The sequence below is a fragment of the Trichomycterus rosablanca genome, chromosome 27, assembly GCF_030014385.1.
Source record: "Trichomycterus rosablanca isolate fTriRos1 chromosome 27, fTriRos1.hap1, whole genome shotgun sequence".
In the NCBI taxonomy this organism is placed as follows: Eukaryota; Metazoa; Chordata; class Actinopteri; order Siluriformes; family Trichomycteridae; genus Trichomycterus; species Trichomycterus rosablanca.
In genome coordinates, this window is record NC_086014.1 from 12,165,737 (window position 1) to 12,190,862 (window position 25,126).

At 39.2% G+C, this 25,126-nt stretch overlaps 1 protein-coding gene across 1 annotated transcript; it reads right to left on the bottom strand.

The window, feature by feature from the left end:
* Window positions 1–1,427: 1,427 nt before the first annotated feature.
* cdh16 (cadherin 16, KSP-cadherin) lies at window positions 1,428–23,527 on the bottom strand. The gene is made up of 15 exons (XM_062989792.1): window positions 23,411–23,527; window positions 22,755–22,884; window positions 22,266–22,424; window positions 21,238–21,434; window positions 15,873–15,998; window positions 15,239–15,389; window positions 14,175–14,387; window positions 13,023–13,099; window positions 8,369–8,560; window positions 8,035–8,276; window positions 7,642–7,772; window positions 5,557–5,796; window positions 2,827–2,943; window positions 1,974–2,090; window positions 1,428–1,683 (listed from the first exon to the last, which is right to left on the bottom strand). Exons 1-15 carry the CDS (start codon window positions 23,510–23,512, stop codon window positions 1,583–1,585), a joined length of 2,295 nt encoding a protein of 764 aa, XP_062845862.1. The 5' UTR covers window positions 23,513–23,527; the 3' UTR covers window positions 1,428–1,582.
* Window positions 23,528–25,126: the final 1,599 nt, after the last annotated feature.

Genomic DNA, 25,126 nt, shown 5'->3' on the forward strand with positions numbered 1-25,126 from the left:
TAGAAATCACTAATTAGCAGCTGGTGTTCACATACTTTTAGCCATAGTGTAGATGATTGTATATAGACTTGTATGAAAAATCCCATAGTTGAAAATAAGTAAAAGCATCCTTTATAGGGAACAAACGTCTGTGCATTTAAACACAGCTTCTGTCTGTCTTGAATTACCATCAGAATCCCTTATCCATGAAATAAGCTTTATTCCTGGTTAGTTACAAGTGTAACACTTTAAAAACACTCATTTAAAAGCCTCCAATAATATTGCTCTGTCAATTCTACCGTAGCTTGCAAATATTTATAGAAGTTAGGAGACTGATAGTTGTGAATACAAGCGCCACAGATTTTCTCGAACATATATTACAAAAAATTATCCACAAAGTTCTGGCGCAAACCAAAAGGAACTCTAACCTTTCTGATTTTATACAACATGTCACACTGAATAGTTTCAGATCATTAAACAAAGCACAAACCATAAACAGAGCCAAACAGTTTTTATAAAATGTGCAGCAGTTGTTCAGTGGCTAAGATACTTAACGAGGGCTTTCATTAAAAACCAACAGGCAATACAAACATAATCTCACACAACCATTGTCAGTGTCTGTTATGGTATGGGGTGTGCACCATTAGTATGTGTAACTTGCACAACAGTGCAGTATCGAACATGCAGGGGTTACAACTGGTACTCACCACACAGCAAGAACAAGTGTTAATTTAACAGAGAATTTATGAATCAGAATGTGACATTACAAGGTAAATTCTAAACCTTGCACTGCTGTTAACAATTGATTTGGCAGCATGATACAGTATGTGCTGATAGACAAATGACCAGTAAAGTCATAAATGACTTATGAGCTATACTGTACTTTTTAACATTATTTTGTTGCATTTTTGGCAGAAATGTTTTTTTTTTTCTTTTTTTAGTTAGCAAAAGTGTGCTGTTTGAAAATCACTTCATTATTCATGTCTGAGACTGAATCATAGCTGTTATTTGTGCTAACACTCCCTGTAGTTTTCTACTGCTTAATTATATCATAACATTATGAAGCCATATGTTCATGTTTGTGTTGTGCCTGTAACTTTAATCACCTACAGGAGTTTAGAAAAGATTAATTCAGGCAATACAAGGTACCGTGTATGCCTTAAAATACAGTATGTTATAAATGCATTGTATACAAGTGCCTTTGGTCTCTAAAGCACATTGTAATGATAAGGGTGAAGCTTAATTAGCTGTTTAAAATGGTAATATTATTTTATGTAGGTTTTAATGCTCTTGGTAGGTCAGATTTAGATTTTTTGATGATGATCTTTGGATTATGATTAAGTTTTTGCATCAGTTTATAAGGTTTTGGTCATAGATGTATAGTATATTTGTATTATACTTGATAAAGAAAAGCCTTAATACAGAGCTACTTGTAACTGTATGGGTTATCTAGAAACATGTAAATATAGTAAATAAGCTCTTTAGTATTAAAATGTGTTTCATGCCTAGATATCAGTACTTCAGGACCCATCTTGAGGAAAACATGATATAAAAGATTATTGCTACCTGGCTGTCAGAACATTAGAACTGAATGACTGATGAGTTACAGTGAGATGTTAAGAGGCACCGTCTCCTGGTTAGATTTTTCATTCGGTGGAGGTTTCTGATAGGACAGTCTTACAAAGATGACAATCAATATGATACCTGTTCAGAAAAATAAAAAACAACGCAAGTTGCAAAATATCCACTAGCGTACCAGCACATTTAGTTCTGATGTTTCTTTATATAGCTTTAAACGCAACCTAACCAAACATTTTACTATTACTACTTTAAGTGTTAAAAAATGCAGACACCCAAGACCTACCACATTTGGTAGAAAAACAAAAATGTGTAAGAGAAAAATAATAGCTGTAATGAACAGACACACATGAGGATGGCTTGACATGTGACTTCTAATGTTAATAATGCATTTTCTGACTGAATCAGGACTTTACCTATAACTCCCAGAGTTCCCAGCAGCACACCCAACGTGGACTGGATAGTGGGCATCCCAGCCAGCTGCTTGGCTTCAATGCGGCAGTTTCCTCTTACGTTGCACGTACACACAGTCACTGAGAGAGAGGAAAGTAAATATTTATTACTTCAAACATGCTAAAAAGCATCACTTCACCATTTTAGGTTTAGTCTGAGTCAGACGTTATCATGATCTTTGACTGGCCTGTGACTACATAACTTTATACACAGATGGGTTTGATGCACTGTGCTGTGATGGTGTCTTGTACGCACCAGCAGAAAAGCAAGTGCGGTTCAAATTCCAGTTTATGTTCTCTGGCCGCCCAACAATCTGATAAAGTATATTTATCGTTTACCAAAAATACATGTTTGGGAAAATTATGTAATATTATTTTAATAGTTCCCTATTCTAAGACATCAGTCCAAGGGCTTAATAATCACTTTAAAGGATGGAACGGGCAGTATTAAAAGCAGAAAAATAAATATGACCAACATTCATCATTCAGTTTTGTATGAGCACTCCATATTGCATTAAAAAGCAGGTCTGGATTTTGTAAATACCATAATTAGAAATAAGTACAAAACATTTATGATCAATAAAAAGGTTGATGCTAAAAATAACACTGAACATAATAAATCAATGTGATTCATCAAATGCATTGAGGGGCCTGCTGTGAATGTCACAGTCTCCAATTAGTAGGGCGGTTACATCACCTCATGAGCAAGCCAGCATAAATGGGTGACGTCAAAGGAACCCGTTCCCCCACGGCCCCTTTCTTCCAGCGAACACAGACAGAAAGCTAGAAGTACTGAAATCTCTCGGGAGTGAATTACCAGGCAGGTTGATGAAGGTACTTCTGGGAGGTGAGCTGCTGTCGGAGATGGTGAAGGGCACGGTATAAACATCAGGGGTCAGATAGTCAATATTCAGAGACAGGTTGGTGTGGGTGTCTGTGGAGAGAAAGATAACTGAGATTAAATTGCTGTTACATGTCCAATGCAGTCAGTACCGCTTACAAGTTTATTCACACGGGACAGCATTTAAAACCTATAAAAAGGCATCATTTTAAGTTTGTGGATACCATTTCCTTCTGTAGTGTGAATGTGAAAATGTCCATACTGTACATATGTTCCAGTGATTGTTACTTGCTTTAAATCCAGCTGAAAAACATCCATGTAGTGAATTTAAAATACAATCCTCAGCTGACATCCCAGTTTTAGTTAGTTTATATCGAAGTTTGGTTTATATCAAACCCTAGTGTGCATATGCAAACAATTAATTTTTGTCCCAGTGCATTTTTTACCAGTGCATTTACTTTTTTTGGACTAGGCAAATGGATTAACATAATGTAGTGTAAATCTAAGAAAAATTAATATTGAAATATATATTTAGGTATGGCATGAAACTTTGACCATGGAAGAATACTGTAGCATTGTTGAATGCTGCCGCTCACCAACACAGGTGTATTTATGCAGTATCTAATCAGACAGAGCTGGATGACGCTAAAGCAAGAGTCTGATCCAGTAAAGAGACCATGTTATCACTCCCAGTTAAGTCTTATCGCAGCTCCTAAAGGGCCCTCCACTGTCTTTTAACACCAGTGTGCTTTAATGTTCCACTGGGTTCGAGGGGCTGAAGAGGCTGTGATGATGGCAGGAGCAAACTAAACCTGGTGTTTATCTGCTGCTGTATCGGTGCTGTCAGAAGTGAGCTGTATGTTACACATGGACTTCACTTCAAAAGAGACTTCTGTATGTATGTTACCTTTTAACTCATTACTAAGCAGTACAGACGGCTCTTAGAACAATTTCTCAGTTTTGCAGTGCAATAAAGGAGAAGTTCTGATTTTTATGCTATTATACATTTTAGATCTACATATATTTGCAGTTAAGGATGACGTGTTGAACAGTGCCGTTATGTTACCCAGACATAGCACCATGTATTTCAAAGGGGGTTTAAAAAGCTGCAGAGAAGAGTATTTTTCTGCTTCATGCATAACTACAACAAACGTCATTTAAGTGCTGCATGATTCACACAGATCTTTATTGATATGACCTTATATATACAAACCATAGATCAATAACATTATTTCCATTAGGAATAAACCAGTTACCTGTATCAAATGTATTATAAGGTGTATCAATTCACCTACTGCTGTTTAATTTTGCTTACATCTGTCTTGATTTATTCTATTATTCCCTCTCTTTGATATCTATTTTCACCATGTGACACTAGTGTTTTAACTGTCAGATTTCACAAACATACTGCCTGATGATTTGCAAACATGCCCAAAAATCTGACATCTAGCTTGACACTGTCATTAAGTAAATGTGTTAACTGTTGTGTCTCCAACATTTGACTCCAACTCAACATGTTTGCCAGCATCAGTTTGTTCTATTAAATCTAGTCACGTTAAAAGGAAGACATCTGCGGCCCTTATTACCGTTAACTAGACGAAACAGGTCAGCATGGCAATTTCCTGCAGATGACTGGCTCAGCCTCTCAGTTAACTCTGCACCTCATACCCAGCATGAATCAGCAGCTCTCTATATTCCATCTAATTCGTATGACGTCTTTCGCTCACTGAATTGGTACATTGCCGCCAAAATGTTATTTTTCTCAACAGCCAATTTTAGCCCAGGCTGACATCAGCACAGCTCAGACCATCGTAGGGCACAAAGGGGACTTGAACATGACAACGTGCATCAATTTATCAATTGGTCTTGGTAGCAGCTCATGTTTGAACAAGAGGTGTTTTCAGTCAATCAGTGTTTCATTTTATTATTGACTTTTATAGTAATTTTATCCAGGTTAGTAAAATCTTTAAATGTTTAAAATGTATCACTAAAACTAATAAATCAACAAGTTGATTTGCTATTAGAATGTATAGAGTTTTTCTTTTTTAGTGATCCACAGTCACTCAGGTCTGCATACCTGATCTAGCACAGTTTTACGCCAGATGCCCTTCCTGATGCAACGTTATTTTGGACCAGCACTGAGAGCGGACTTTCCCATGAATAGTCTATTCCACCACCCCCTTTTACCCCAACACACAGCCAATCATGTCTGTGTAGATGCCCAAGCAATTTAGAATTCTTTATAAACATTTTTTTAAAGATTTTTTTATCTGGCTTATGGCTTACATACTGGCTTATGTATTGACATGTGCACTGTGCACTAATAAAACATTTTAAAACGCACTGGGTAATCTTCAATTGTTCCAATATTACAAATAAAAAGGAATTATCAGCAGAACACAAAACAAAAACTTCATAAAAAGCATTATTTAAAATTATGTTTGGAGAAAATGATCTGCTGTTAAGGCCACCTTGTAACCACAAGACATCAACCAACACAACTCATAAAATACTGTGTGTGCAAAAGTAAGAGAAACTATACCATGGGTACCATGGGTGCACCATTAGTGCTGGTCCCCAGGGCCATAAAAATAAGAAAGTTAAATCTGTTGTATTGAGCCGTAAAAAGCGTAGCTGATGGGAATCATCCATGGTTGCTGCTGTTAAATTATTGCTATTATTATTCTTGGTGTTAATAAGACTTACCGTTGATAGGTGTGAGTCTCCAGTTTCTGCGTACCGTAGGCTCACTGCTGAGTGAGAAATTGAGGCGGCCGCCATGCTGCGGTCCATCACTGTCCCGAGACGCCAAAACCAGGGCCTGATCCTCCCAGCGTGGAGTGCACAGGTACTTCCAGGAATAATCACCCACTAGAACAGGGCTGTTATCATTCACATCCAGAATGTGCACGGTCACCAAAGTGGAGGCCGACAGAGATGAGTTACCTGCAGCATGCAGACATGAATATCACTTATAGTGCTACTGTATTACTTACAAGCCTTCCTGACTAGCTTTCATTTCTTCTGTTTCTGTATACATTGTACATTACTTAATTAACCAACAGACTAGAAGCTTTATTGCTATAGCGCTCTCAGGGCATCTTAGGCGAGGGTGCTCTCAGGGCATCCAAGGCGAGGGTGCTCTCAGGGCATCCAAGGCGAGGGTGCTCTCAGGGCATCTTAGACGAGGGTGCTCTCAGGGCATCTTAGACAAGGGTGCATCTTAGGCGAGGGTGCTCTCAGGGCACCTTAGGCGAGGGTGCCCTCAGGGCACCTTAGGCGAGGGTGCCCTCAGGGCACCTTAGGCGAGGGTGCTCTCAGGGCACTTTGGGCGAGGGTGCTCTCAGGGCATCTTAGGCAAGGGTGCTCTCAGGGCTCACCCTTGCCTTGGATGCCCTGAGAGCACCCCTGCCTCAGATGCCCTGCCCAGCACAGAGTCCTGATCTTAAACATGATCAAACACCTTCTCTTGAACTGGCATGTTGAATGAGTCAGGCCCTTTTTGTTCAATATTAGTTTGTAACCTCACAAATAAATTATCACTCAGTCAGTAAAAACGGCCACTTGTAGGAAAAATAGAAGCAACTAGCCTGGGGCAGAACACTTGGTTGACAACCAGTATAAACAATCACGTGTCAAATCTCTTTTTCTTTCAACACAGTTTAACAAGCACTTCTGTATAAGAATGAAAATCCAAAACAATCTCTATGGATTAAATGTTCCATATTGCCAGTGTGCTCGGTAGATCCAGGTTAAATGTCATATCAGGCTACAAAAGCAGGCATTAATCTCTGACCACAGACTGCAACAGCTGTATAGACATGCATAAATGCTTTAGCATGTCAGGCAGCATGGCATTATGAGACCTAAAAACCATCTGATCTTTCAAAATCTAAAGAAAGACAACAAACTAAATAAAACCAATATTGACCTTTTAGTACTTCTCTGTCTGTATTCTCTACATAATGCACTCTATTAGGAAAAAAACTTATCTTTTTAATGTATTTCTAATCTCAATAGCTGCCCAGGCCTGTTTATGTGCATGCTGTCTCCCTGAAATGATCTGTGACGGCAGAACCATTGTCTCTTTCCAAAGTGACCCCTTTTGTCATTGATTTCTGAAACACTAGCATTTTAAAACGTTTTTATGAAATATTTTTGCATGTGCTGCAAAAAACGATTGCACGATTATTCGAGCTGAAACACTTTCTTCCTGGATGATTCATAGTTTTCTAATTCTCATCTTTGAGATTCTGCAGTGTGTGTGAGGCTTTGTGTGCTCGTATAGTCTCTCTCTGAGCCATCATGTTTGCTGCAATCTGAAATGTCAAGTGTCTCAGCTGTGATGAGGATTTTGCCCACATCACACAGATGTTTCAAGGCTGATCGTCTGCTGTTTGTCTGTTCGTGTTTGTACTGCAGCTATATATTTACGAAAAAATTGAACATAATCATTATCATACACAAACCTGCTTGATAGTAATAATATTAAGCAGACATCTGGCATTACAGTTTGTTTATTACTCTGTGTGACGCTTTGTTTGGCTTGGAGGCAACCATGCATATGGATTGTATGTGGATTGGTGCCAACGGTCATTAAAAAAGCCTACTTATGAGCACAGCTCCACATCTTTTAAAAAGTGCATCAGTGTGGGTGTGGAAAGCAAGTTTACAATCAAATCATTTATTTAATGTCACTGCTTTATCTTATTATTCATCACTATTCATCGGGCTTTTCAAGGACAAACCTAACTATTTTTAACTCATAAAATCTGAGCATGTTTTTCTTACGTCCATCCTCAGCCACCACCTCCATGGTGTAGGTGCTGTTCTCCTCTCTGTCCAGAGCCTGCACTGTCTTTAACTCTCCTGAGTATTTTCCAATGGAAAAATATTTCTTTGTGTCTCCTCTCAAGGAGTACCTACAAAAAAGCATGAAAAAAAGCCGTCACATAAGCACGTTCTGTACAGTCCTGCGGCTGCTGTGATCATGCACTGTTGAAGGTGGAACTGTACGTACAAGTTCTTTGTACAAGTTCTAATACACAGCAGGAACTAAAATTGTGAAACATTTGCAATGCAATAAAAAAAAAAAGAACAAGTCGCTGCTACTGTTTTGCAGGCTACTGTAAACACTCGTGTCACCCATCATAAATACATATGCTATTATTTACATAGCCTTGCCTTATTGGGTGGGAGTCAGGGTCGTAAGCCCTGATCGTAGCAATCACCCGTCCTGGTTCCTCTCCCTCTCTGACCGTGACTTCGTAGTGACTCTGGGACAGAACAGGACCCTCGTTGATGTCGTCAATGTATATGGAAACGGTCGCGGTGGACGCAGGGCCGTACCTTCCTCTGACCAGTGCCACAGGGTTTTGAGCACTCAACACCAGGATGTACTCGCTCTCCCGCTCAAAATCTAGCACCTAATCAGAAATACACATAATGTTAGCACTGTTTAGGAATATAATCAGTTGCAGTTTGGGCTTTGCAATGCTTTTAACCATATAGTTCATACCTTAGCAAGGACAAGTGAGACTTCATTGGTCTGTCTGTCAGTCATCAGAGTAAAAACCTCCTCCTCATTCCCTGACTCCAGCCGATAGTCGACCACCCAGCTATCTCCGCCCCTCTCATCAGCATCCCACGCTGCAACTGCTGTCACCGTGGCACCCACAGGGGCATCCTCTGCCAAGTGAAATGGGCCATACTAAAAGAGAGAAAGAGAGGGAGAGAAAATGGATAAGGCTACAGTGTAAAGAAAGGCTACAGTGCAGTGGAAGTGACACGGAAATGAAAGAGAGAAAAGTATAGAGGATGAATAAACATGAAGGATAAGTCAGGACAAATGGTGCCAAAGATCAAAGTGTGCGGATAAAATCAAACGAGACGATGAAAAAATGCGGCTATTGTATCGGATTTAGGAAACACCATGCACATCAGTTGATCACAAGTATGTTTTAAACAAGAAGATAAAACTGGGTTCTGAATTTAAAATGTTTTGCTGATGGCATTAAAAATTGGTACAACACTGGCAAAAATGCATCCTTAAAGGATGGTCCAGACCAAAATGATGTTGCAATGTTTTGGCCAGCATGGCTGACCCATAGGGGAAAATCCCTACATGTTTCCACACAGACCATTGCTGCTGGCCAATGCCAATCAATAACACAAAGTGTTTCCTCCCTGTAGCTATTAATAGACGGCCTTTCGGTAATTTATTGGGATTTCTGTGGGCGGGCATAGCATTTTTACTTGATGGATAAATTACAAATTATGGTCACTGCGCAAGTAAGGCCCATTCCAAAGTGTGGATACGGGAGGCCACTACAGGGTGCTTAATAGCCCACATGTGGTCTATAACCCAGTGATTAAAAAATGGAACTGATTAACACCATTCTATCCTCTTCAAATCATTCTGCCATTGTGCCATGCAGATAGGGCATCACTATTCAAGATGTGATAGTGGTATTTACGGATGTTAAATAGAAACCTGCACCCTTGTATTAAATCACCCCTAAAGTGACTGATATCTAAATGGTTAAAATCGTTTTATTAATTATTTAGGTTTGGATTTTTTTAGCTCAATGTAGTAATCCTAGTGCATATGTACCCATGTTCCATCTAAAACATTAATACACTAAGCACATTCCAAAAAATCCACGTGAACAGTCATAGACAGTTAAAACATGGTTCTAAATTCCTATACACGTAATTAATCAAGAGTAGAGATGGTATGGTGGGATTCATATAACATGTGTTAGAGTACGGTCTTGAAGAAAATCTGGGTTAAGATCTTACAAAAAATGCCAGAACAGAACATGCCAACATCCAAACACACCGCACGCTGAAACATGATGGGTTGCCTGAAGCTTGTATGGCACCAACACTACCTGTTCACAATATTTGACCCATTTAGTTGGCTTCATGTGTTTCAGATGAAGCATGTGCTAGGTGCACTTTCCCAGACTGGTGAGTGCTGTGAAGTAGGGAAGAAATTTTATTCCGTCAACAGCTACATTATAAAGTCCTCTTGTTTAAAATGTGATCATGCTCAGTAGAGGTGGAGAGGTTCTCTCTCAGGCTGTATATCAGTTTGTTTGGGGGCAGTAAGTTATCTGTTCTCACTAAGCCTCTGATTAACCAGGCCAAACTTGTCAATGCTCGCACTGCAACATACCATCACACACTCACATTAAGCACACCATCACGACCTGCTCAAGAGTTTTTTCCACCTATTCAGGGGGGATTCTCAACGATGGTGCTTATGCATTCTTGTCCTGGCGCACATTCAAAGCAGAGCACTTTATAGGCGCTTGTGGACTGCAGAGCACAGAGTGTATCCCCTGTATCGGTCATCCCTTTACTTCTAACAACAGCTAAATATACTGCACTCAGGCTGGAAAAGGTTCCCCGCCCATGCCTGCCAAAACTCTCTACTGTTTTCCAGAAGTCCTTCCTTCCATTAAAGACAAAACAGAAGTAATTGCGTTTGGCATGGAGAGAAGAGCGTCTCAGATTTACACTCGTCTCATATCGATTTCAAGTGTTTTAGCAACACCCATTGCTAAAAAATGATTTAAATTTAAAATCATAAAATAGAAAATAAAAAAATGCTTCCAACTTTGTGGCAACAGTTTGATAAATGCCTTTTTTCAGTTTCAGCCAAAACTGCGTCTTGCACAAAGCTCTAAATAAAAACCTGACATGCAAATGACAATCTTTGCTGTGTTCTAATAGTCATTGCATGTAACAGAAAAATCGATGGTTCATCAGACACTCAATCAAAATACAGTATACATGCAGAGATAGCTCAGTGGTTAAGGTACTGGACTAGTAAACAGAAGGTTGCCGGTTCAAGCCCCCAAGTTGCCAGTGTTGGGTCCCTGAGCAAGGCCCTTAACCCTAAATTGCTCATCGTGTTCAGATCATTGTGAAAGTCGCTTTGGATAAAAGCATCTGCTCAATGCTGAAATGTAAATGTAAATGCAGACGTGGCCCAAAAACCTTGCCTGAGTGTGTTAATACCATTCCTCATAATCAAAATGGCATTTAATGAAATAGATGTAAAAACTGCAATTATAATTTCATAAACCAACACATAAACCCTAACGTAGGAGTACAATACACACAATCTTTGGAAAAAAATCCAAGTCTCCTGCTTTGGTATTAGAACATAATTTCCTGAAAAGATGAACAGTTTTTCTGCATGTTTTGTTGCTGCTTCTATCTTCGCCCACATATATCACCTCACTCCTATATTATTCACACAGTGTGGGTGTAAACACGTAGAGGATATTCCAGAAGACGAAGGGAGGGTGAAAAAAGGTGTCCACTCAGAAAGGATTTCCCGAACCACGTGGTGTTAAGAGAGGTGATTAGAGGCATTTAAAAAAGAAAATGAGGGTGAAAAGGTGGTGCAGTGTGAGTCTTTCAATTCGGCACATTTATATAGAAACACAAATAATCTGCTTTTAAGATTTAGTGAACATAAGACATAGCAAACACCACAATGTGTTGCTGTCTACACTGTCCATTAATATTTCAAATAGATATTTATTACATTTAAATGTTTTTATTTAAGGGAAAAATGCACAACTAGATTTTGGAGAAATTTGTATCCACTTATTACAACACTGCTTTAGTTTATTGATGTTGTAAGCCGTCCACTTAGGCACAGCTCGATCGATCCTGCAAACATTTCAGTATTTTTCAGGTCTGGACGTTAGTTACTTCAAAACCTTCATTTTTTTTCCACTTTAGCTGGTAAGTTGGACTTTGCTGTAGTGCTTCGGGTCTAATAATGAATACCAAAAGTGGGTTGAGACTAGGCTAGGGCTCTGTGTAGGAAACTGGAGCTGCTTTGCAAACAACTACTTAAACCATGTGTTTATAGAGCCTGCTTAGAGCTCAGAGGCATAATCAAGGTGAAAAAAGAAGGGAATTCCCCTAACTGTTGCCAGTGTTACAATCCTATCATTTATCTTCTATCATTTTTACACACCTGTTAGCAAGAGATGTATCAGAAACAACTACATTCAAGTATTAGGATGGTGTCCACATACTTTTGTCCTTATGTAAATTGTTCCTATGTAAATTTGCAAAATTAAGAAAGAATGTACACACTTACCACTGTGTTTGTCCTCGTAGATCACACACACACACACACACACACACACACACAGGTATGCCCATGTAGCCAATTATTATACCTATAACCATTTACAGGATGTAATTAGCTCAGATGAGTTACTTACAGTGTAAATCATGTTAATTGGGTGATCATGCTGTCACTGACATGATTACAGATTTGACTCACAAATTTTGACAGGAACCAGAAGACCCAGAACGGAGGTTTGATATTAATTTAATTTAATTTGCATATTAGTGTTATCCTGGCCAGGATCGCGGCTGGCAACACAAGAATACTATAGGAAACAGGATGCAAATAGCTTAGTGTTGTATCGACCAAAAGATGACTGTGGCTGAGGTGCCAAGAGTTTACTGTTGAATAAATTGTCTACCTGAGCTTTATCCAATTAGTATTGAGAACAGTGTCCATTTGGAGCTCTGAACAGGAATCCCTCTGCAGAAGCAACCCATTCCTATAAGCCAGAGATTAATACACAGATTCCCCTGAAAGCTCTTTACTACATTCGCCCATCCTCACTGGCATCAGCAAATCAAATCAGCTCCTGCCAGACTGCAGCTCATATATACACTCACTTACACTCCAGCAAACACAGCACAAAACATAACATACACATTAGCAATAATTACATAACTACACATATTTAAAGAATTCAGGGTCCTGGAGACTGTATGTAAGAAGGTCTATCAGTTCTGCATTAGTTGCCTCTGCGCACTCTTTTTTTCTTGCACTTTCCAAATCCATATCAGTAGATGGATTGACTATTCTCCATTGCCCTGGGTGTGCGACAATAAGATGATGTGTGTAAGATTGTGATTCCGTTATGGATAGGCACACTGTCCAGGGTGTGTTGCTGCTTTGCATCCACTTTTAAGGATCAAACAATTGTAACCTGGCAGTGGTGGGACTCAAACTAAAGAACTTCTGATATTGCTGAAGGTTTAGACTAGTGCTGAACCCTAAGTGCTTAGGTACTACTGCTTCTAAGATGCCGACACAGACACACAAACCACAACAGTACCTCATGCTGAGAGAAGACAGGAGGGTTGTTGTTCTCATCCAGAACTTTAACGATCACAGTGCAGGAGCTGTTTAGTCCTGCAGAAAGAACACAGTTCTGCATAATACACTACTAATAGGCTTTATAATAATCACATGCTTTCTCTTAATAACCAGGGTGCAGTAATAGGGGAAAAATTAGGACAGATAAACCTCTACAACCAGCATGATTACAAACAAAACAGAGTTATAAAAATCTGACTGACACTTTGTCATGGAGAAGACTGAATGCAGGAATTTTTAAGGGGGCCCGAAATTTTTAGTGACACCCCTGACTACCGGCGTGACATACAAGCAAACGGTCATTTTACTGACTCATTATGAATCAGCTATTCTCACTTTTCATCCTGACCACCTGTGAAACACCACATCTGATATGACACATATCACACAGTTACTGCAAAATGCCAATCATGTAGACAACAAGCTCAGTGAGAATAAAGACTTTAATTAAAATAAAATACAATCAGGTACAGTATAAACATCAGCAGACGTATGGACTGTGATGCATGTTTCTTTCCTAAACACCATTTTTACTGCATGCTTACGTCCTGTCTAATATTTATAATCATCCAAAATGAGGCCAAAAAGTCAAATGAGATCAACAAGTTGCTCAAAATGAGACATCTAAATATGAGACCTTCACTTGGATGGACAAGTACAAAGCCATGCCTCCTTCACAAGCACCTTGCATTCTATGCACACAAAGACCATGCCTCAGTCACTAAGACTGACTAGAACAACTGACATGTCTCCTTCACTGGTACTGGAAGACTATGCCTCCTTTACTGGAATAAACAGACACAAAGGTGATGCCTCAATCTCTAAGACTGACGGGCTCAAATGACATGTTTCCTTCACTGGTACTGGCAGATTCCTGTTAGCAATGGCAGTGCCTTTATTACCAGGACTGACAGACACAAAGGCCATGCCTCCTTTACTGGCAATGAAAGCCAACTTGGCCATGTGTCCTTTTCTAGGACTGAGATACAGATACCACGCCTCCTTTACTGGTACTGACTGGTAAAGAGGTAATCCTCCTACACTCTGTGTTATAAGGCAACATTTACTATAATTATTAAGTTACTTTTATTAGTAATGGGCATGTGTGTACCTTTTGCATCCTCAGCGATGATGGTCAGTGTATACTGTGGTGCCGTTCCCTCCATGTTATCCGCTTGCACCGTGATGACACCGGAATCACGGTCCACACGAAACAGATTGCGAGGGTTTTCGGGCACCTGTCCCGCCAACCGGTAAAAAATGCGCACATTTTCAGTCTTGGGGTCATCGTTATCAGCTGCCTGGACTGTAAGGATTTCAGTTCCTGTGAGGCATATTACATGGGACATAAATATTTGCACATGTTTTTTGCCACGTTTTTATTCAGACGGTAATTATGAGATGCATAATTAATAATTAACAATAATTGTCACAATAAGTGTCGCAAGTAGATTGAAACTTAATTTAGTGCATTACTGCATTTTGTGTGAGCGGGTGGTACAGTGATGAGACATGTTAGCCAACTATTAATGAGATCAGGAGTTCGAATCTGTCAGCCAGCTGCGCAGCTACACAGACATGATTGGCTATGTTTGTGGAGGAAGAGGAGGTGAACTTTAATATGCTCTCAGTGCTGGTCCCAACCCAGATAAAATAATCAACACTGCATCAAGAAATGAGCAGGAAAGTCAGAAAGGAAGTGTTGAGCCTATGAAGCATGGTGAAAAAATAATGGATAGAGTTGTTGGGCTTTCTTTCTAAACATAAGAAATAAGACTTAAGGGTTTAAATTATTAGCATATATTACTCAGCTATAGTGTGACTGCACATGAAATTTAAAGTTTTACTTACCAGAAAGAGAACAGATAACCGGAATATCTAATGTGTTGATGCTGTTTGTTTCTGTTTTAACATTTGTCAGTAATTTACTCTGTAATAATTAGTTTTCATTATATGACTGCTTTTCACAATACAGTAGCTGATTATCATTAGCTGAAATTAATTTGTTTGTTGGATTACAGTGGCATGGCTGATTCGTCCCATTGTTCCTTGAATCCGCTGAGTGTGTGCCCGTAATTAAACTGCAAAGATTAACTGTCTGCGTGACTGTTTGTGTGTGTGTGTGTGTGTGTGTGTGTGTGTGTGTGTGTGTGTGTGTGTGTGTGTGTGTAAGACCTTTCGGGGCAAGTTCCTTGACAACAGTGTGGTACTGCATCTGAGGGAAGGTAGGCCTGTTGTCGTTGGCATCGCCCACCATGACTCTCAGCTCTACAGGCTTGGCGATCTCTCTGCCATCAGGCCTTTCTGCTACAATACTGATCTGAAACTAACAAAATGTGCATGTATTTAAAGATACTTTCCGCCAAAGTAACTTAGAAGTAAGACTAACCCTAGAGTGCAATCAAAGTTTCAATCAAGACACTGATTTTAATGAATGCTTCCAAATTCCGAAGCCTTTGAGGTTAATTATGCTAGCCTACTATAGCTGGGATCCAGAATTCGAATCCCTAATGCTATCAGCTGGTGGAGCGTCTACATACAGACATGATTAGCTGTGTTCTTGGGCAACCTGTCCCGGGTGCTGCGTTTCTGCACAGCGCCTAGTAAAACCAGGGAAACCAGACCCACAGAAATCCTGACCAGAATAAAGTGATGGTAAAAGGAGGAAAATGAAAAACTGGTAAAAGTTAGCATTAATATTGAACAATCAAGAAGAATATGTATTAATAATTGCAAAATATTTAGGCAGACTGGAGCAGAATTATAATTACTACTGGCCAACAGGCCAAAATTGGTCTCTGTGCAGTACCTGGTCCTGCGTTTCTCTGTCCAAAGGGGCATTAAGGTAGATCACTCCATCTCTGCTGATAGTGAAGAGCATCTCTGGAAACTCTCCCTCAAGACTGTACTGTACTGGAGTCCCACTCCATTTCACCTGCATAAAAAAGCACATTTACATTCCCTGTTCAGACAAAATCAAGCAACCTACAAACAGTAAAATGCGCTGAAATGTACACAATACATTTTTGAAGGAGAACTGACTTTCTGGTATATCAGATACAAGAACAAAACAGAGTATATGTTGGTGATTAGTAATGAAAAGTAATTTAATTCAAGTAAACACAGACACTGAAATTATGCCTCAACATTACATTGAAAAATGTGAACAAGGTGGCATGTAAAAATTTGCTTTTCAAAAGCCTGGAACAGAGATCACATTTTTCAAAAGTTAAATGAAGGATTCCCTTAAAAGATGAACACAACAAATTTACATATTTAAATTTTGCTCAGTTTCACTGGCTAGGTTTATGTACTGCCATTCACCTTCTGTATGGCAGTACGTGAGCCCAGACTATTATTTAAACCCCTAGAACTCAGACACCGCTCATACCGATAAGCCACACAAGCTCACACATTTTTTCAAAAGTTGACTAAGTGTTACATCTGCCCGTCTGAAATGCATTATTAAACAGGATGCTTGTGCAGAGATATTTTGCTTGATCTAATGCAATGGATAAAGCAAGCAAATACTGAGCATTTAAATTATGTAAAATAGGAATCAAAAGTACTAAAATTTAAGCCATTGTTGTATGTTACGCCATGCGTGTTTATAATGCATGTGCATGCATATAAAAATATCTTAAATCACAGTACCGGTCGTCTGACCTTTTGTATGACTTGCTTGTACTCAGATTTCACAGTACTGAGTCAGTTTCAAAATGAGCCAATATTCAGAGCTGACTTCAGTCCTAAACAAAAGCTGAAAAGAACTTAACCTGTGCATTTTGATTGTACACCAAAAAACTGAATTTTAATAAAATTTTAATGAAAGTCACCCAGAGTATCCCGATTTAACACAAACACTTGCACACACTTGTGAAAGCATAGCTCTGGAGAGTGTCCAGAGGTCAGCAGTTGCCAAAACAAAGCGGTTCCCCTTACTGTAGAGGGATTTTCCACTCCTTTGGGAAGAAAGCGTGACAGATGATGACGGACGGGCTGTAAAAAGCACCGAATTAGGAGAGGACCCTGGAGCCGAGCGAGGAGTCCATGTGCATCTACGCTGAGCACCGGCACCTTCACAGTTTGTTATGGTGATGGCTGTCCAAACCTAGTGTCTGTGTACAAGCCAGGCAACTTCTCTGCATGGGCCTGCACACACTCACACACATTAGCAGAGGTTTTCAGGAGGGCAGCAGTGTTTTAAAGAGATTAACAAGCTGTATGCTGTTCTAAAAAATGGTGCGTGGCATATTAGGTGATGTCATCTGTATCGGTTCCAGGCTTGGGTTGTCCGTACAAATGATTAACTTGTGTGGATGGGTAGTGTGTCTGATAATGCAGGTCTTTGAAGTGTAAGTAGTGCATGGTGAGTGGTAATGCAGGTAGAGATAAAATGTCTGAAGCTGATCTTAATTTAGCTGCTCATAATTTAGAAAGCCTTAGTAATGAATAAAAAAAAAAGTTGTTTTGATGTGCAGCGCAAATAACAAGGTGACATTTAAAACAACCTGCATACAGCAGTGGGGTATTAAAATAAAGACCAAAAATCTGAATAAATCAGGAATCCATTAAAAGCTGAAAGGGGTTTTTGCATGGATCAGAAATATGTAAAACAATTCTGTCACAAACGCCAGTTCTGAAAACCTTGAGACATTACGTAAAATACAATAAATTAAATAATCTGTAATTTATTCATTCTCTTAAATCTATTCTAGAAAATTTACTGACAAACTTACAAAGAAAAGATTCCCATGTTTTCATGGGCCAACGTAATTGTATGTTGTTAATTTCCCTTCCTCAAACGAAGACAATAAGTCCTGTATAAGTGTCCGGCCAGGTTGAAAGCACCACCTAAGATTCAAATTTGAGAGCCTGAGATCCTGGCAATCTGAGCATCAGTATCAGACAATGACAAAAGCTGAGATTATTTTAGGTTTTACTTCTCCTGAAGGTGTAATATTGTCAGTGTAGAAATCTGGCACTGCACGAAGCTGATTTCACCTGAGTGTTTAGCCAATCTATTAAACTTATATAATTTTAATAATATAATAGTGAACTTATCTGTGAAGTTCTTTAACTAAGGTTTTTTGTGACTTTCTGGTTGAGTCATCCATCCATTCTTAAAGGAGTTTAAGTAGTCTGGCAACTTCTATACTGCTTGTATATGCATTTTTCCTCAATTTCACATTTTACACTGCATTTATTAAAGAGAAAATTGTCACTTCTGCTGTGGTGTTGCTTTGAAAAAATAAGGAGCAGAATCACGGCACGGGAGAGAGAGAGAGAGAGAAAGAGAGAAAGACAGAGAGAGAGAGAGCAAAAGAAAGCTTGGCATACTTTATCATCCACTATTTCATAACAGTTGTGACTCCCACCACCCACATGTACATCTCAGCATCCAAGAGAGTGGGCAGCACAAGGCTTTTCCAACACAGACAAGAAAACTATGCAGAGCACAATCTGTAGGTGTACACACACTGTTTACACAGGACATACACACATGCTTATAATGTCACACACACACATTGACTGGAACAAAATATGCAAAGGTTTGTGAGTGCACCAGTGTTTTGGAGACAAAAGGAAAATAATCAGCTCTTTCTGCAATGCATACAGAACAAAAAATATAACATGCAAAGTAATTATTAATGTGAGGAACCAGCAAAACACTATCAACACTACCATGTTAGAAGCACTGAAGAGACAGGGGACCAAAGGGTGGGGTTTGTGGACCAAAATTTCTAATGGTACTCCAACTCAAGTGAAATGAAATGAAAAGTGTAAATAAAGCTGAGACTGTTAATGGAGAAAATGAGCTCAGGAGATTTGTGAATTTTATCACATTTATAACTAAAGTATGCAATATACAGTATGCTTTTTATATTGTCATTATAAAGATCTAACAAAATACAGAGAGGCCCACACGGCTTCTTAATCACATGCTTAAAAAGACCAAAAAATGTAGAATATTTAGGAATAATGTATTTAAGAATTCATACTTTTAAATGTAGGAAAGTTTTTTTTAAGGAAAAGTCCTTATGACTTTGTGGGCGCTCGGGTGACACAGCCGTCTATTACACTAACTCACAACCACAATTTCTTTCCTTTTTCAAAAAGAAAAGCCTTTTTAAACTGTTCTTCACTGAAACATTAGTCAGCATTTGTGCGTTGGTGTGTGTGGGATGAGGAAAGCGTGGAAGGAGAGATGTTGTAGGAGTAGAAGGAGGCGGTGGAGGAAAAAGAGTGGTGGGGGAGGAGAGGGGTATTAGGACAGAAACCAAAACATTTCTTTGAACACCAGCTTATTTCCCCTACAGTAACCCCCGCCAGTCCCGTTTAACTAACCCCTCATTTCTCTCAACTTTCCACTGCGGTCAGATCTGCAAAGTGCTGCTTACTTTTTCCAGCCAATTAAAATTTTATGGAAACAAAAGACAAAGATCTATAGTGCTGAGGAGTACAAGTTCACGCTGGCTCTCTCTTTTCTTTTTTCTCACTGGCTCGGGTGTCCTGTGTTACTTACACACAAAGTGGCCACAAGCTGAGGCAGACGTCCAACCTTGAATAATGTAAAATTAGAATAACGAGCTAAAGGTATCCTGAAAACATCAGGTATCACAGATGCTGGCAAAACTACTGGAATGTTTCAAATCAAGAAAATCACACAATCAAGAAAACCAGTAAATACAAATAAATGTATCAAGGCAGACAGACTTAAAGAAAGCCATAAATTAAGAGCTATAAAGTGTGTCCATGGAAACTGCATGGTTGCATATTTTATGTAATGCACATTTTAGGAAAATGGCCTTTTAAGGATAAGAATAGATTGGGTTGTAAAAGCAAAATAACAATATAGCAAAGTGCCACTTTTCAGTTCATTATATTACTGCCCTGCAAAAGCTGACCTTGCTCAGCCATGACATCCATGACTTTTTATTTAACACTTTGCAGAAGCAAACTTGGCTGCAGCTACAGTCTTCTTGTATACGCTTCTACAAGCTTTGCATAGATGGATTTAGATCATTTATTCCTTTCTTCATGGCAGATCCTCTCAAGCTCTGTGGACGGTGAGCTGTGTTTGTGAACTGCCATTTCCACAGATGTTTAATTTGGTTGGGTTTTGACTGAGCTACTCAAGGATATTCAAAAACATGCCCCAAAGCAGCCCCTGTGTTTTTCTGGCTGTATGTTTTGAGTCATTGTGTTAAAAGGTGATCTGTCATTCCAGTTTGATTTTGAGTGTGCTCTGTTAAAGGTTTTCTGCTATTGTGTTCCTGTATGGCTCAATCCTTACCAGTCTTATCGTCCCTGCCACAGAGGAGCGCCCCCATGGCATAATGTTGCCGGCAACATATTTCACTGCAGGAATTGTACCAGCCAGGTCATGGGCAGTGACTATTTTCCCCAGACATAGTGCTTGATGTTCTGTCTAAAAAGTTACATTTTGTCCCGTACGACCAGAAAGTGATTTACTTATGTTACCAGCAATGCCTTTTACTCAACAGTGGTTTCAGTTGCGTCACTCTGCATGATGAACTGATTTATGGAATCCTGTAGAGATGGTTGTCGATCCCACAGTGTCTGTCATCTCTGCATGGGGCTTCAGGAGCTCTTTTAAAGTGACTGTTGGGTTCTTTTTATCCTCCCTGAATGTGGCTTTTCTTGTCCAGATGACTGATTTGGAAGGACAGCCAACTTCAAGAAGGTTGTGCCAAGCTTCTTTCATTTCAAAATGATTGAGACTACTGTGGTCCTGGGATCACTCAAAGCCCATGATTTATGCTTTCCCATAATTAGATTGCAAAGACCCACAGACAGTTCCTTGGACTTGTTTTTGGCTTGTTTTTGGTCCTGATATAGCAGTGTAAATTGTGTGCTCTTATACACCCAGGTGTGTGCTTCAGCATGGAAATACCTGTATGTATTAATCAAACTCAAATATATCCTGAACGGGGAAACCAATCTATCGCAGGGCAGCACACACTTACGCATTTCATTACAACTGAGGAAGGCATATAGTAGCCAGTTCATACAGTTAGTGACCAGAGGCAAGTTGACACATGTACTAAACCTTAAATTTTCACAAGGGACCCAAAATTATGTGTACTGTACCATAGATCTATTTAATTTATGTGTTATACATACAAAGTCATGTAGGTGTTGTGCCTGACCTGAGAGATAGGAATTGGGTAGGGGCCTGGAAGGTTCTCCTGCAATCTGACTGGGTCAGGTGAAGCCCATGTGTTTCCTGTAACCTCCACCAAGACAGTTCCAGTGGAAAAGAAGGCGTTGGCTTTTCCACCCATGTCCTGTACCATCACAGATAGCTTATAGCGTCCACACATCTCAGGGTCCAGTGTGGAGGCACCTGCCAGAATGCACATAGTACACACAAACAGAAATGTTTATATAATGCTCATTAACAAGGGAATTAGTGACCCTTCTTGGCCTGGCTAAGTAACAGGACAGAAAACAAGCCGTCATCAGTTGATTTCACGCTAAATAGAGGGACAGTGGAGCAGAAGGAGCAGGAGGACCAGGCTGCCAGAAGCATATCAAAGTAATGTGTGACTCCATTGGTAACAGCATAATCATATGTCTCATCCATATCTGGATTGAATTGGTTAGAGCCAGAATGGATGTGGATGAGCACTCGTGCGTGTGCATGTTATTGGTGGTGTGTTTGCGTTTATGTGTATAGTGTGTGTGTGTGGATGTAGAGGACATCAGGGGTATTTGAAGCGGCACAGCTTTAAAACATCAGCCTACTATAACAACACTGTTATTTCTGGAGTAAATGCACTCATTTGATGCATTAGGTCTCTATTGTACGACGGGCACCAATCTGGGAGGGTAAGGGCTAACGTGCATAACTTCGAGCTGACGTTCCGGTAACATCGCTGATAGTTAAACACCTTTAAAGGAGAGTGCCCTGGGTCAAGGGAGGGGGTGCATGAAAGTGCACTGTGCGATCTTTTTAAACGGTGGCTTGTTTATACTGCTCCCAGTGGTGTGGAGATGCAACCACAAGACTAGCACAGGCTGAGGTAGATTAACAGGCAGCAACAACCAAAATGATTGCATCATGTTGAGTTTGCATGTATTATATTTATGAATACTTTGTATATGTGCCAGATGTTTTTGTCCTGTCTTTCCCTAACTGAGCAAAAAATCTTATTTCATTCCTTATTCTCATTACCATCCTCTGTGAGAGACACCTCCCCAGTTATGGCATCTATGTGGAACATGTGGCTGGCCGGGATACGAGGCATTTGGTCCAGGAGTCGGAATCGCAGATCAGCGTGGGCTGTGTTTCGATCATCACGGTCTAAAGCTTCCACCTGCATAAACGGGATCCCTACAGTTATAAAAGCAAAATCACAGGACACAAGAGAGAGGCACATGTTATTTTACATGATAAGTAATATGTTGTGATGACAATTAAAAAAAACATTTTATTATTACATTTTACTTAATTTTACTTTATTTAATAACCACACTTGATTGGCTGTGACCTTTAATCCCTCAGATTAAGGTTATGGATGGTGCCCTAAGCAGCTGCCTATGCTTCTTATAGGCATACCAGATTTGTATGAATGTAATTAGTGTAACAAGAAATGGTATACTGATCTGGATGACTCAAAACCTTTAAATACAGCTGATTAGTTACTCCCACACACACAGCTACCTTTCAGCAGACCCAGCTGAACGCTGCCCCTCATGCTCTCCTGGAGGAAGACGGGCACATTGTCGTTCTTGTCAATGACACACACCTCCACAGTCAAGCTCTGTGGTTGCATGGATGCACTGTAGGACACCTAAGAAATAAGCACATACAGGTTTAATGGTCATGTGACAAATCCTTACACATGTTCCCTTATTTTAAAGATAGACTTAAGGAATAAAGTCTAAAGACTGAGGACTTAAATTGGTGTGTTTGGGAGTGTTTCTAATTCTTTCTTAATATAAGACTTTAGACAGTCCAGGGTCTCCCCTGTTGTATATTGTTTTTCATAATGCACCACATATGTTTAATGAAAGGCTGGTCAGGCTACAGGCACCTGCTCTCGCTTACTACAAAGGCATGCTGTTGTAATGTGCAGAAGTAGGTTTGGCATTGTCTAGATGGCAGCATACTTTGCTTATAAATGCGCATTAATGGTGCCTTCAAAGATGTGCAAGGAAAAAGGGAATTAGAAACAGAATTCTACCAAACCATTCTGTTAACTGCGCTTCTCAATAAACTAATTTTACAATATGTGTTTACTGTTTACCCATATAACATTCTCAGGATCTAAAACAAAAAATAAACAAGTAGAAAATTAACTGAAATATATGACCAACGTGTAGGGAGTACGATGGTTGCTTTTCTCTATCCAGTGGCTTTAGGGCATACAAGAATCCTGCCTCCACTCCAAATATGCCCTCATCATCACCGCTCACCATCAAATCAGTGTAGGTTAAAGGAAAATCAGGCAGCTGTGGAAAGAAACAACTTTCTAATTAAAATATAAATGATGAATGTTCAGTCTGAATGTTCAACCAAAAAATTTCTAAAATATTTTACAACCCCACCACAAACCCACACTATGGCCTTTATTCCTAGAGCATATCTGTAAAGAAGGGTAAAATATGTTAACTAGACTAAAACTGATTATCTTAACAAAGACATTATTGTAACTCAAAAAAACAACGCAATACTACACAAAGAACAAAGGCAAACATGGGCCTAAATACACTGACTAATCAAGGTTGAACTCAGAACGATGAACAAAAGAACAAATCACAGATAAGGGTCTGTAATGGGGCGTGGGAGCATACAAGTAAACAAAACACTTGTAAAGAGTGGCCACAGAATTAGCGACGCTGTAGAATAGACCAAGGAGGATGCAACAGCTGTATTTAACTTCATTTCATTTTCATCAACTGCTTTAACCTGATCAGGGTTGTGGCAGGTCAAGTTCCAACGGGATTTCAACCAAATTTCAAAATCGATTTGTGACTAAACAGTTATGGCCCCTCATACTCTGCTGTTTGTTTGCACCACGGTCATTTGTGGCAAAATTACACAATAACTATCAATTATTTGTGATAACTTCATAGTACTGTTAATCGGAAAGTGAGCTATTCTAATATATTTAGTACAATATAATTTAAAAATGTATACACTACTGAAGGAAATACAGTATATGTCAACACAGACTTGTGATTCTTTTTTGAATTCTATTTTTTTAATGACTTATTGTAAGCACTTATTAACTTTTTTGTGAAAAAGGGGTCACATTTATGGCATTTAGCAGACATATTATCACACAACTGTGGCTGATACAATGCAAGCAATTAAAGGTCAAGGGACTTGCTCAGGGGCTCAACTTTGGCAGCTTGGTGCTAGTGGGGCTTGAACAAACAACCTTCGGATCACTAGTCCAGTACCTTAGCTGCCACAGCACTATCTACACTACTATAGATACTTGTTATGACTGATTGGTGACTTAAAGATTTAGTGCTCAAAAATTGGGAGCTGCTGGAACATGTGCTTTCATCAATTCATTCTTGGCTCAACAAATCAAACACTGAGAGCTGAATTTGGCTCTTTGATTTGGTTTATTAAAAGCAATTCAACACATTCATAGGAGGGTTTATGTATATTATACAATATTACCTGTTTGTTTTTGTTTTCCTATTTATATTAGTGATACATAATTTAAGACATAATCATGTATTTTATTCTTGGTTTTTTTTTAAACATAATTTATAACAATAACTTGAATATTGTTTTGACCAAACAGTAACTTGCACTTAATTGTTATATTTTAATTACAATGAGGTAAATAACAAATAAAGAATAAATATCGTTGCAGTGTCTGCTTTTTGTTCTCAAAAAGTAACAAAGTTTTACACATATCTTGTTGATAGTTTATATTTTACAGTTTTACTCGAATGTAAACATAATTCGTTGATAGTTTATAGGTTTAATTGTAACATTGTGACTCGTTTGGCGAGCTAACACTTCCGCCGTACCAAACAAAACCTGAAGCTTCTCACCTCCTTTTTCATTAC

Excerpts from the sequence above, each read along its gene's own strand:
- cdh16 (XM_062989792.1), bottom strand. The coding sequence starts at position 23,512 with ATGGTGAGCGGTGATGATGAGGGCATATTTGGAGTGGAGGCAGGATTC. Across the intron at positions 13,100-14,174 it reads CATCGCTGAGGATGCAAAAG|GACTAAACAGCTCCTGCACT; the intron begins GTACACACATGC and ends TTCTTTCTGCAG. Across the intron at positions 7,773-8,034 it reads CCTGACTCCCACCCAATAAG|GTACTCCTTGAGAGGAGACA; the intron begins GCAAGGCTATGT and ends GCTTTTTTGTAG.